General features: G+C 40.2%; 1 protein-coding gene across 2 annotated transcripts in view; it reads left to right on the forward strand.

The window, feature by feature from the left end:
- The first annotated feature begins 5,476 nt into the window (after window positions 1-5,476).
- Window positions 5,477-13,988, forward strand: part of TMEM144 (transmembrane protein 144) — a 52,398-nt gene continuing 43,886 nt past the window's right edge. The window contains exons 1-4 of one of the 2 annotated variants that reach the window (XM_023558493.2): window positions 5,477-6,111; window positions 9,583-9,754; window positions 11,726-11,848; window positions 13,839-13,938. In XM_023558493.2, coding sequence (XP_023414261.1) covers window positions 9,646-9,754; window positions 11,726-11,848; window positions 13,839-13,938 — 332 coding nt within the window. In that variant the 5' untranslated portion in view covers window positions 5,477-6,111; window positions 9,583-9,645. Of the gene's footprint in view, window positions 6,112-6,131; window positions 6,412-9,582; window positions 9,755-11,725; window positions 11,849-13,838; window positions 13,939-13,988 lie in introns of those variants that run through there. The other variant, XM_003418496.4, reaches the window with a different exon arrangement.

The raw sequence follows: 13,988 nt of genomic DNA on the forward strand, positions 1-13,988 counted from the left end.
TCCAAGTGATTGGATGCTGATCCTGTTCTTACTTGTTTTATTTTCGACAACATTCCCGAACTACTTCTACTTTACCTGACTCTTACTCTTTGTCTGTACTTCTTAGGCCATACCTTCCACCATCACCTTCATTGAATTCACTCTGTTCTTTCCTGCTTTATCGCTCATTCTTGTTTTAAGAATCCTACTACTCTCCCCTCTCGTACTCCCATCTGGGATGTCTAGAATGGCTAGAGTGGATAAAGTGGGGGGCTGCAGGAAAAGATGTCGGAGGGGAGGTCAGAGTAGGGGTGAAGCCTTGTAGGCCGTTGTCTAAACTTTGGCTTCTACTCCTAGGGAAATGGAGAGCCATCAGAGGGTTTTCAGTTTGAGAGAGAACATGATCTAAGTAAGGAGTTTTCAAAACATCACTCCGGTTGTTATGTCAGAAACAGACTATAGGTAGGGTAAGAGTGAAAGCAGGTAAACTACTTTCAGATGATCAAATTAATGTAGCTTGAGATGCCAGCTGTTCTGAGTGGAAGTGATAAGATGAGGTCAGATCTGTTTACACATTGTGAAAGCCCAGGGAAAAGAATCTCCTAACAGATTGGATATGGGCTGTTAGAGAAAGGACAGGAAACCATTATTGTGCCAGGCAAGATTCTAATCACTTTACTAATCACAATTCATTCAATTCTTGTAACAACCTGTTAGGTAGGTAGTGTTACCATCCCCAGTTTACAGATGAGGAACTTGATATACAGATTGATTAAAAGATCCCAGCAGATGTCACCGCTAACCGAGATGATCACGGTGGGAGTGGAACAGATTTGGAAGAGAGTTAGAAGTTTAGTTTTGGACTTTTTAAGGTTTACAGGCCTCTAACTACCTACCTTTCCAGTTCAGTCCACCTTTGCTTTCAGCTGTTATTTGTCCAAGGTGTACTCTTCCACGTGCCAAGCTTACATCAGGTACTCCAAACCAAACCAAACCAAACCCAGTGCCGTCGAGTTAATTCCAACTCATAGCAACTCTATAGGACAGAGTAGAACTGCTCCATAGAGTCTCCAAGGAGCACCTGGCAGATTTGAACTGCCAACCCTTTGGTTAGCAGCCGTAGCACATAACCACTACACCACCAGGATTTCCATCAGGTACTCTAAAACTCTAGGCCTCCCATATTCTCTTACAGTTCTAGAGGCTGTAAGTCTGAAGCCAGACTGTTAGCAGGGCCATGCTCTCTCCAGAGGCTGTAGGGGAAGATCCTTTCTCTTTCAGTTTCTGGAAGTCCCAAGAGTTCCCCGGCTTACAGCAGCCTTTCTCCAATTTCTGCTTCTGTCATCCCATGGCAGTCATCCCTCTGCATGTGTCTGTGTCTCTTCTCCTCTTTCTATGAGGTCCCCAATTATACTGGATTATGTCCCACCCTACTTTACGACCTCATGTTTACTAATTACATCTTCAAAGACTCTATTTCCAATGCTTTAAAATGGCTATTCGATCTAATAGAGTGAACATTGTGAATTAAAAGAAAGGGGTGTGAATCATAAAGACAGGGCCCTCAGAGCAAAAATTCCTGATAAATGTTTCCCTCTTACTGGGCAAGAGACAAGGCCATGCACTAGCAGAGCCTCAGGACCCCAAGATTTTTGGTCTGAGCAACTGGAATCGTAGAGTTGCCGATTAATTGAGAAGGGGTAGATTATGTGCAGAGTAGGTATGCTTTCCCAATTTGGGTTCTCTAGAGGAGCAAAGCCAGTAAAGCATATGTAAATATATATAGAGAGATACTTACTTTAAGGAAATGGTTCATGAAATTGTGGAGAAATAGCTTACACAATTGTTGGGGCTGGCAAGTCCCAAATCCATTTTTCAGGCAGCAAGCTGAAGATCTCAACTGGCTCACATGGTTGCAGGGGCTGGTGAACCCAAAATCTGCAGATCAGGTGGCAGGCTGGAGGCCTCTGCTGGCTCGTGGGGTTGCAGGGTGTCTTGGTCATCTAGTGCTGTTCCAACACAAATCCCACAAGTGGATGGCTTCAACAAACAGAAGTTTATTCTCTCACAATCTAGTAGACTACAAATCTAGTAGATCTTATCTACTTGTGCCCATGCAAAGACTTGGTTCCAGTAATTGTCTTCTTTCTTTTCTGTGGTAGTCAGCCTCCGAGATGGTGTCCAGTGATCCTTCCCTCTCATATCCACATGGTTGAGAGTGCTCTTCTCACTCTGAGTCAGAGCTGACCTGTGTGACCAATAGAATACTGCAGACGTGATGATGTATGACTCCTGAGGCTAGGTCATAAAAGACAATGACTCTTCTGTCTTGGACTGTTGGATTGCTCACTCTGGGGAAAGCCAGCAGCACCCATGAGGATGCTCAAGCAATCCTATCAGAGGCCCAGATGAGGAGGAACTGAGGACTCCCATCAGCAGCTAGAAACACCTTGCCAGCCATGTGAGTGAGACAAATCGGATGTGGATCCTCCAGACCCGAACACACCTTCAAACGACTAGATTCCCAGCGAACATCTGACAGCAGCCTTATGAGAGACCCTGAGCCAACACTGCCTGGACAAACTGCTTCTAATTTTTGACCCACAGAAACTGTGAGAGATAATAAATATTTAGAGTTGTTTTAAGCCACTAAACTTTGCGATAATTTGTTACAAAGCAATAAGCAATACATCTCCTGTTCGAAATGCTCTGATGGCTTCCCATTTCCTGAAGAGAAAGGAGCAAATTCGTCTCAATGGCTCACAAGGCCCCCCATATCCTGCCCACCCACCATTAGCTTTCTACCACTTCTCTCCCTGATCACCTCGGATACAACCATGGTGACCACTTTGCTGCTTTTCAAATATGCCTCAGGGCCTTTGTACTGGTTATTCTCTCCTTCCCTCACTTCTTACAGGTCTTTACTCCAAGTTCACCCTCTCAGTGAGGACTTCCCTGACCTTTCAAAACTGCAATTTCCATACATACACCCACATCCACACACATTCTCTATTCCCCATCCCCTCTTTGTTTTGTTCGTTTTTTTCCTTAGCGTATATCACTGTTTAATATACCATATATCACGTTTATTTTCTGGCTCCCCTTGCTAGACTATAAACTAAGACAGTGCAGGGATTTTTTTTTTTTTTCTCATTTGGCTACTCCCAATATCTATAACTAATAAACCAACCCAAATCCATTGCCGTCGAGTTGATTCTGACTCATAGCGACCCTATAGGACAGATTAGAGCTGCCCCTTAGGGTTCCCAAGAAGTAGCTGGTGAATTCGAACTGCCAACCTTTTGGTTAGCAGCGAAGATCTTTAACCACTGCACCACAAGGGTTCAATAAATATTTCTTAAGTGAATGAATGAATATTAAGGATGTAAGAACAGTCAATGAATATCATACCATAACCATTGCCTTAGAGTTGATTCCAACTCATCGCTACTCTATTGGACAGAGTAGAACTACTCCATACGGTTTCGAAGGCTGTAAATCTTTACGGAAGCAGGCTGCCACATCTTTCTCCCGTGGAGTAGCTGGTAGGTTAGAACCGCTGACTTTTCACTTAGTAGCAGAGTGCTTTAACCAGTGTACCACCAGAGTTCCTTTAGCCAAAGAACAGTACCTTAAAAATGCTTCAGAAATAGGCTTTCATAATCCACTCCCACTTTATAAACCTTCTTCTAAAATTTACTGCCAGAAAAGCTTTTGTGTCCTAAAGAATCATTTGTCATAAACAGCAGCTATAGGAAATGTACGTGAAAGTAGACCGAAATGGAAAATCAGCTGTAATAATTCGAAAGATCCCAGGAGACTGCGCCTTCCGTTGTTGTAGTTCCATCTTAACTTTCTTTTCTTATTTATATTTTCTCCATTTTTTAACCATCATTACTAAACTTTTATTGCATGTTCTCATTCTTCACTGCCTCAAAGCTTTTATTAAGTAGAGATTAAAGTATAAAGAAAAACAAATAGGTAAATATGGTTTCAGTGTTTTCTTTAAACCTCAACATAGGTGATTAAAACTATCTTTGGTTCAGTATATTACACTTAACTAAGTATGATTTTTTTCAAGGAAAAAGGCTTTAATTCGTTGTGAATCCTATTTTTAAAAAAGTGCTAGTTTCTTTATTCACTAAGGTAACCATTGGTTATAAGACATTTTACATGAAACCACACCTTGAATCATTATAAGGAACATTCATTTTAACATAGTATCATCAATTCTTGGTTGCATAGCATATTTGTACAAATTTCAGCTTATCCCTATAAAATTGTGCTTGCCGCCATGATAAAATACAATTCTTTTTGAAAATTACTTATGTTAAAGTGATTAGTTTTTCTTTTCCAAAGAACCCAGGAAAAGTTCTTTTAAACAAAAAAAGTGAATACTGCTAATGAACCAGCAGTATTGTATTTTTTTTTTTTTAACTTCGTACAATTCATAATTTCTCATTATTCCTAGAGAATCTCGTAGTGGGGAGCAGAAATTCCCTGAAGGATCATTTAGCAACTAGAGTACTGAAAGAAAGCAGCCTAGTTTTTCTAATGCTCCCACACACAGACACATCCCAAAAGGCCATATACTGATTAACAGGTATTCAGGTAATATGGGAAATATTAGTTTGATGCTATAGTCTTTCTTTGTATCTTTTAAACTGCGTTCTGCAGGATGTTTACCTGTGTTTCATTGACTATGCAAAGGCATTCAATTGCGTGGATCATAAGAAATTGTGGACAATGTTGCAAAGGTTTGGCTGAAACACCTTGAAAAAGTAGGAAAGTCTTGTTTTGATTCATCCCAATTTGGAAAGTGGTCATGTTTGCCCAAAATCCACCTTCTTCATAATATGCTTATTTTCAAATTAGAGACTTTTGGCTAGGAAGGGGTATAGTACTATTTTGAGAATGGTGCCAAGAGGTGATTCTTCTGAGAAATACATCACAACTAAACACCCATCAACTAGAAAAAATAAGTAAATAAAATGTTGGAAAGAACAATGATGTCACATAACGTCTGTATCTGGTTTTTTCTTTTTTTCTTCTTCTTCTTCTGTAGTGATTTTCTGCCAGCCAGGTCCCTCTCAAAGGCCAGCCCCGGTGGTGGGCATGCTGCTCCACTTCACCTCTCACGGCTCTGCTCCTGATTTGGCTGAAACACTGTGAAAAAGTAGGAAAGCCTCGTTTTCATTCATCCCAATTTGGAAAGCAGTCAAGTTTGCCCAAAATCCGCCTCCTTCATAATATGCTTATATTCAAATTAGACAAGTGTGGCGTCTGGCTAGGAACCGGTATGGTACTATTCTGAGAATGGTGCCAAGGAGTAGAAACTAGTTTAAAATATAAAACCCCAAACCAAAAACTAATCACTATTGATCTAGAAGTGAGTCCCAGGCTGCACATTCGAATCACCTGGAGAAGGTTTTAAAAGAAAATAATTCCTGAGCCACGCCCGCAGAGGTTATGTTTCAAATGGTCTAGTGGGGGGAGGGGGGGCAGGTATGTTCTTAGTTGCAAGACAAGCCTCAGGCACTCAGTACTCACTAGGTGAATACACTGAAGGGGGCTCTCAGTGCATTTAGAAAAGATTAGTGATTACAGACCAAAATTTGTGAAGTTACAAGAGTTGTTCGTGACATCAGCGGCTCAGATGAATTTCTTAATAATCAGTGGAAAAAATCAGCTTTAGATAATCTTTTACAACTGTGACATCCCTCAGACTTTTGTTTCGCCCATAAACAGTAAAAACAAGCCAGCTCAGGGCCCTTTAGAGAGGATGACATGCTCAGCGTCCCCGAACAATTCTCTCTGAAAATGCACAAACGTCTTTCTAGGTGGCAGGATGATTGACAAAGGCTGAGTGACTGCGTTTGAGTCACGTGACAATACCCCCGCAGGACACCTGACAGAGGCCGAAGGAAGGTGTTTCCTAACCTGCTGACCTTCCGGACTGGTGAGAAAGCCCGCCCCCTCCTCCCGCCCGTCTTTAAGGAACCGTCCCGGCCAGACGTAAAGGCTGGCGGGCCGGCGGGGAGCGGAGGGCAGGAGGCAGGTGCGGGCGACGCGGCGCTTCGGGGTGGACACGCCGGGCCCCGCAGGCCCAGCGACGGCCGCCAGCCGCAGCCGGTGAGTGCAGCCGCTCGGACGCAGACCCAGAAGCTCCGCGGGGGGGTCAGGGCTGTTCAAACGGTGTCCATCGTGAAAAGGCTAAATCGAGGCCCAGAATAAATACGTTCAAGTGGGCAGAGCTTGCCAGGAGATTTGAGGAAATAAATTAACATGAAACTAAAAATGAAATCTTGCTTGAAGCAGAACAAGCAGTAGTGACCAGAACATACCAAATACTAATAAAGAATCTGCAGATAAGCTTAAATTACTAAGAAAATTCTATAGAGGAAAAAAGTTACCAATGGCTGAAACTTAAAAGTAAGTATTAAAATAATGTTTGGTTTTACTTGAAAGTAGTTTAAGACTTGTTAACAGGTTTGCTCTAAAAAGAAGTATGCTAGATAAAATGATCTTTTCCACAAAAATTTCATTGATTTAGAAAGAGGTAGACTGTTCTTAAAGATAGTAAATATTGACAATATGCTTTGAAATTAGATCATGAGCTTTCTGAAATGTATGAGAGCTGTATGCAATAAACCAAAAAAAAAAACCAGTGCCATGGAGTCGATTCCAACTCATAGCGGCTGTACAGGGCAGAGTAGAACTGCTCCATAGTTTCCAAGCAGCACCTGGTGGATTCGAACTGCCAACCTTTCAGTTCGCAGCTGTGGCACTTAACCACTAGGCCATCAGGGTTTCCCTGTATGCAATAGACCTGCATTTATCTGCAGGTAATAACTTTAAGTAAATTGACACTGGTCGATGGTCATTAAGTGGTCAAAACGCAGTTCATGCACTCTGGCACTTCGAATTATTCTTTCAGTCTGGGGTGAAATTTAAGAGGTTTAGGGCTGTCTGTCAATATTCTTTGGTGTGTCCCTCTTTTCACAAAAGTAATTTGCCACTTTTGAAGTTAAGCATTCTTTTATCAGTGTGTTTATAAAGGTTTCGCTTTTGCTTAGATCACTTGTTTTAAATTAAAATGAAAAAAATAATTTTTTTTTTTTTTTAGCTGACACCTAGTCATGTCTCTTTTTAGACTCATGCTATCCTTCCCGGGTATCTCCTGTGCCTCTGGCCTGCTGCAGCTCCGATGTCTTAGCAGCAATCCACCTGCTTGATCTCGGCTATCTTTTCTAGACCCTTGAGCAATGCTCCATGCAGCCACGGCTAAATATTTCTACCAGCAATTGGTTTTCTTTCTTTCTTTTTTTTTTTTAAAGAAGGCACACACAATTTCAAACAGATATTTCCCTTAGTAAAATTTGTTGGTCATTTGTGAAATTATCCCTATTTTGAGTTGAATTATTCATAATAATTCCAAATAAGTTATTTTGTAGGTAGTTTGGAAACCCTGTGGGGCAGTTCTACCCTGTCCTGTAGGGTTGCTACGAGTCAGAGTCAACTGGACGGCAACGGGTTTGGTTTTTGTTTGTATATTTATTATTCTCTGAAAGAACACACATAAGGACTAATACATGGAAAATGAAACACCTTAAAATATTTATCATTGGAAAGTGTTTCCTCATGAAAGAAAGCAAACAAGGAAAGGTGCTTTCAGGTCCACTTTATTCAGTACATGTATAGTCCCTGGGTGGCACAAATGGTTTGCACCCAGCTACTAACCGAAAGGTTGGCAGTTAGAAGATGATCTACTTCCAATACGGCCACTGAAAACCCTAAGGAGTGGAGTTCTATGCTGACACATGAGGTTTCCATGAGTCAGAATGACTGGATGGCAATATTTTTTTTTTAATTCAGTACATAGCTGTCTTAGTTATATAGTGCTATTATAACAGAAATACCACAAGTGGATGGCTTTAACAAAGAGAAATTTATTCTCTCACAGTTTAGGAAGCTAGAAGCCCAAATTCAGGGCACCAGCTCCAGGGGAAGGCTTTCTCTCTCTGTTGGCTCTGGGGGAAGTCTTTGTCGTTAATCTTTCCCTGGTCTAGAAGCTTCTCAGTGCAGGGACCCTGGGTCCAAAGGATGTACTCTGCTTCTTTCTTGGTGGCATGAGGTCCCTCTCCTCTCTGCTTGATTATTTCTTTTATATCTCAAAATAGATTTACTCAAGATACAACTTAATCCTGTAGATTGAGTCCTGCCTTATTAACATAATTGCCTCTAATCCTGCCTCATTAACATCAAAGAGATTAGAATTTATAACACGTAGGATAATCACATGAGACCACAAAATGGTAGACAACCACACAATACTGGGAATCATGGCCTAGCCAAGTTGACACATATTTTTGTGGGACATGATTCAGTCCATAACAATATCCATAGAACCTATCACTATGTCATTAAATTTGGAGTTGGGGGAAGCGGGGACTGGATTATCCTAAATTCTATTCCAGAGGGCTTAAATGCTGAAGTGAACCAAAAGGCCAACATGCAAAATATGAACCCAAGGTGGTATTGTGAGAAGATTCTGTTTACCTTCTATGATAAAATGACTGTCCTGTGTTATTTTCTTATGTGACTGCTACAACCAAAAAGTTGAATTGTGTTCAGTGGCCTTTTCCAAACGTTGTCATGTGACAAATGTCTGACTCTTGGCTGTTTGAGGTTTTGGCCCTTTTCTTCACAGATCTTTCCAATAAGTCTAGCAGTGCTGCTCAATAGAACTTACTGCAATGATGAAAATGTCTATAATCTGCAGTGTCCGATACAGTAGCTACTGGCCACACGTGGCTCCTGAACACTTGAAAATAATGACTAATATGACTGCTGAACTGAATTTTTTCTTTACTTTTAATGAAAATTTAATTATACATACACATTGGCTTGTGGCTGCTAGATGGCCCAGGGCAGACAGCTAGCTGCATCACTTGACTCTGGGCTGACGGTATTTTACAACGCGTCAGTGCTGAGTTTGTGCTTCACGAGATTCTTGAGGCATTTCTCCTATCTGTTCAGCTTTTCCAAAGGTCAAAAAGATACGGGGATTCATGAGCTAATTAAACTAGCATACCATGAGAGAACTGCTGATGGAGAAAAGCGCCTTTACCTCGAGGGGATCCTAAGAAGGTAGCAGCAGAACAACCCGAAATATAACACAACTTATGTCTGGAAGGTGCTATATAGTTCTGAGAGTCTTTTCGAGGATCCTCTTTCATTTGTTTCTCATAATAAGCCATTGAGACAGTCTGAGTCCAGAAATCTTTTTATTATACCAGATGTTTCTTATAATAAAACTTGTGCCCAAATTTTGGAATTATTTAGGCTTTCAAGCTCTGAAGGCAAACATTAAAAAAAAAAAAATTGCAGGTTGGTGATCAAAAAACATTTTTGGATAGAATAGATGAATGCATGAACGTGAAGGGTGAAAGTAATGCATGATTTCATGATGTCCTAACTCCACCTGCAAGAAGGAATCTTAGCATACTTTTAAAAAGGCCGGTAAATATCATATACGAATCACAATTTGTTCACAGATTCTCCACTTTTTAATTGCTTGATTTTTACTTCTTTTATTTCCAGAAGCTTTTGGAAAGCACATCAAGTCTGACGTGAAAGAGGCTGCTCTCAGCCGTTACTGGAACCATGAGCAATAATGGAACAGACCTAACCATTGGGTTCATCTCCTCTTCTGTAGCCATCCTTTTGTTTGGCTCAAACTTTGTGCCACTTAAAAAATATGATACTGGTGATGGTAACTATCTTTTCCTTCTTTGTTAACTTAAAATTATTTTGAAGTGTGAGGCTCTGTGCTTTGGTCTCTTTAAAATGACAGCTACAAAAGTAAATTTTGTTCATTCTGGTGCCGAAAGAATATAGTTTACAATAAATCTTTTGATAATGCCCATGGCAGTTCATCTGAGAAATTAATATAGGGTAACCCTTATCATGGTGCTTCATGGTAAAGCTAGCATGAATACTGTCAGGAAAACTGTTTAGCCACATCTGTTAGGCTTATAAAGAAGGAAGATACAGTCACTTCTGCTACAACATCTGTTTTGAGAACATGGATTTCCAATATCACTGATACATTTGGGAACAATCTGGACATAATGTCAGTTTTGTGCTTGCTTATGGGCAATTTTATCCCCAAGAAAACAACAGATGCACATAAAAAAAACTGAACCAAAATGAATAAAAGCGTGTAAGAACACACAAAACACACACACATGCTTGCACGCATGTACACGTGCATACACACAAACACACACACACACGCGCCTCAACCATCTAGTAGGTCCCTCCCATATCCACATCTGTACAGTTTTGCACAGTGCACGATTTTTAGGAATGCAGAAGTCACATTAGAGCAGAATTGAGTGTCATGTGAATTTTAGGGAAGGAGACGAAGGGTTACTTGTAGCTACCTGCCTTCCATGTCAAAGCCAGGACAAGAAGTGGAGATGATATGGTGGGCACTTGCTGGGAAGTAATACTTGACAGCAGTTGTTTGTATTGTCTCCCCAGTGCCTTATGTTTTGATATTCCTCAGACAATAAGATTACAGATCTTACTGCCCGCCGCCCCCCCCCACCCCAATCCTGGTTGTGAGAGGAATAGAAAGTACCAGAAGCACAACAAAAAGCATACTAAGAGGAAGAGGCCCTGGCTTTTAGTTCTTTCATAGGAACTGTGTGATCCTGGGCAAGTCTTATCAGGTCTTTTGTTTTCAATCTCTCATTTGTAAAAGAAAGAGCTCGTAAAATGAGGCTTCATTTCATCTTTATGATCCTACTTTTTCATCTTAGAGGTTAACCACCAATTTTCCTCTCTCCTCCACTGTGAGATTGAATAAAAATAGGCAGAAATCTTCCAAAGTTACAGAGTCAGAGAGCTATGTTGAGTTATAACTGCTGCAGAGTTTTTCCAATGTTGCTTGTTTTCTTAATCCTTCCATCCCTAAACCCCTGATGGTGCAGAGGCCTCAGAAAGGTACAGAGATACCTCATGTCACCAGGTGATCTTCAGATAAGTGGCAAATGGCAACCCAGAGCACAGAAAGCACAGTGGCCGTGACCTAGAAGGCTAACCGCCAGGTGTGTAACACCTACCTCGTGACAGGAGTGGAACTTGAACTGTGTGAGGTATACGTGTGGCCACACATAGCTTTATTTTTATCCTAGAGGTGGCAAAAACACTCCCTAAAGGTTGAAATCACGGTTGTGCCATTCTGCAGTCCTCAATGCCAGGACTTTGGTGGGGATGGCACTAAGTGTAGCACCCAAATGGAAATATCGTCTTGGTCTTGCCAACATTCTTTGGTAAAAAAAAAAAAAAAAAATCCTTAATTTGTCTTATAGGTACAAAAACAATAATGTTTTCTTTTATATACACTGAGTCACTATGAGTCAGAATCAACTCAATGTCAACAGGTTTGGTTTCGTTTGGCTTTCAAGTCAAACAACCTGGGTTTAAATTTCACTTCTATAAACTACTAGCTCTTTGGACAATTTGGCTCCACCTCTCTCAGGTTGTTTTTCTATCCGTGTGAGGGATAACTACCTTGCAAATTATTTGTAAGAGTTGGAATGAAATGTGCCAAGTGCTGACATAGAGGCATTCCATCAATTGTGACTGTTCCTAAAATAGTCTCTCATTGATATTCCTAAGCATTGATTTAATCAAATCAGTATGGATCACTGACACCAAATTCTTTTATTTCCAGGAATGTTTCTCCAGTGGGTTCTTTGTTCGGCAATATGGTTGGTTGCCTTAGTGGCCAATCTGATGTTACGTTGCCCTAAATTTTGGCCTTTTGCAATGCTTGGGGGTTGCATTTGGGCCACAGGTAATGTGTGATATACCTTATTCTTCAGTCATTTAACACTGTAATCAAACTAACTCATTCACAATAGAAGGAAATATACAAACAGTAATTGTGAATAATCCCTAGTCATAAAAAAAAATAATAATAATTAACATGTCTTTCTTTCAAGTGTTCCGTAAATATTTTTGGTGCTTTTCTTAAGTATTTCCTCATAATAATTTCCCTCTAAATGCCTGGTAGAAAATCATCACAGTAAAAATGTTCCAATTACTCTGTATCTGTCCAAGCATAACTGATAAATTATTTTAAGTGGTCTAACCTTTCTTTGTCTAGCATGTTTATCAAAACATATTTATTAGGTAATTTTTTTTTAACTGGGTTAGCCTTTCTTTGTCTAGCATGTTTATCAAAACATATTTATTAAATTAGGTAGTCTCTACTATAGCATTTTTAGGACTTGTCCTAAAAGCAGGCAAACACTGATATGTTATCATTTCAGAAATACTGGTTAGCAGAAAAAAAAAATCTCTCTCAGTTGCTTGAAATTAACTGAAATGTATGCTTTTGGCTTGACCAATCAAGAATGTTTTCTTTCTATTAATGTAGGTACACCCCAGGAAAGCTCTCCTAAGCCAAGATAATTTCTAAGTATCAATGATCTTTAGAGATAATTTGGTAAATTTTAAAATTATTTATTGCATAATCATTTAGTTTGAATCTCTGAGGGATTAAATGACTTAGTGGAATTCCTGAGTCGGAGGTCAGAACAAAGAGTTAAACTTTTACATTTTCAATACAATTTAAATTATTATATTTCATGTATATCTAATTATGTTTATCATGTAGAGTGGGGAGAGGGAGGCAGAGAAAGCATTCATTCATCCAGCAGTCCTTTATGTCCACCAGAGTATTTATTCTCACCCTGCAGGACTAACAGGTGGAAGGGATCTAATTAGAGAGACTTTACAGATGTGGACGCTACAGGTCATGGCACCTGATTGGATGTGGGGAGTAGGGGAAAGGGAGGAGCCAATTATGGTGAGGTAGGGTTTCTTTCTAGGTGATTGGAGGGTGGTGGTGTCATTAACATGTGTGAGGAAAATAAGGAAAAGAGTATGTTTGAGAGGGAAAATGATGAGTTCAGCTTGGAACATCCTGAATTTGAAATTTCTGAAGTTCCTGCAGTGTAGGACATCTATTGAAGATCTCTTATCTGCAGTTTGGAGCTTGGCACTAAAACCTCGGAGGAGGTCCAGGCTTTGGCTAGGGCAATGGGAACCTGTGCCTCTAATTGACCGCTGAAATCATGAAATTAGGTGAAGTACCCGAAGAAGAATATAGCAAGAGGAGGAATGTATTCAAAGATAGATCTTCAGAGGACACTTAAATTCAGAAGGTATGATGAGGAAGAGCAGTCAGAGAAAGAGCTAATGAAAGAAATAAGAAGAGATGAAGACACCCTGGAAGTCAAGAAGAGATAGCAGGAATGAGGCCTGAGGTTACAGGCCTGCAGAAAGGTTGAGAATTGTGAAAAGGGTCATGGATTTGGTCATGAGTGACCCTCAAGTGCACAGGCAATGAATGCAGAAATCCAAAAGAAGTATCAGCAGGCATGGAAGAATAAAATCTGGGACCAAATTCGGGCTGAAGACTTCTGGCCTGTTTTGATTCTACAAGGATTTTATTGGTAATTTCATCATTGACTTCTGCGAAAATCCATCAGAAGCCTGTGTTAGGGATGAAGAGCATCTGTGCAGTTAAGCATGGAGCTAATTAGACATTTTTTTTGAAAGATTTTGCCCTAGGCATCATTCCTTTGACAATCATAAATAGGAATTTAATGCCAGAGAAATGTGTTTCTTTTATTTAAAAATGGGGAACTGCACTTTAAGTATTAAATTTGTCCCAATCTGCTTAATCTCAGTTGAATTTAGGTTAAAAACTAAATCAATTTACATATGTCTTTTCTGTATTGGAAATAACACTTTTCTTTTGTATATTACGTCTACAGGGAACATTGCTGTTGTCCCAATTATCAAAACCATTGGTTTAGGCCTTGGCATCTTAATCTGGGGATCATTTAATGCACTAACTGGCTGGGCAAGCTCAAGGTAACACAAGCCAAACTGTTTTGACTAAGATTCCCTCCATCCATACTCTG

The sequence above is a fragment of the Loxodonta africana genome, chromosome 13 (genome assembly GCF_030014295.1).
Source record: "Loxodonta africana isolate mLoxAfr1 chromosome 13, mLoxAfr1.hap2, whole genome shotgun sequence".
NCBI classification, from domain to species: Eukaryota; Metazoa; Chordata; class Mammalia; order Proboscidea; family Elephantidae; genus Loxodonta; species Loxodonta africana.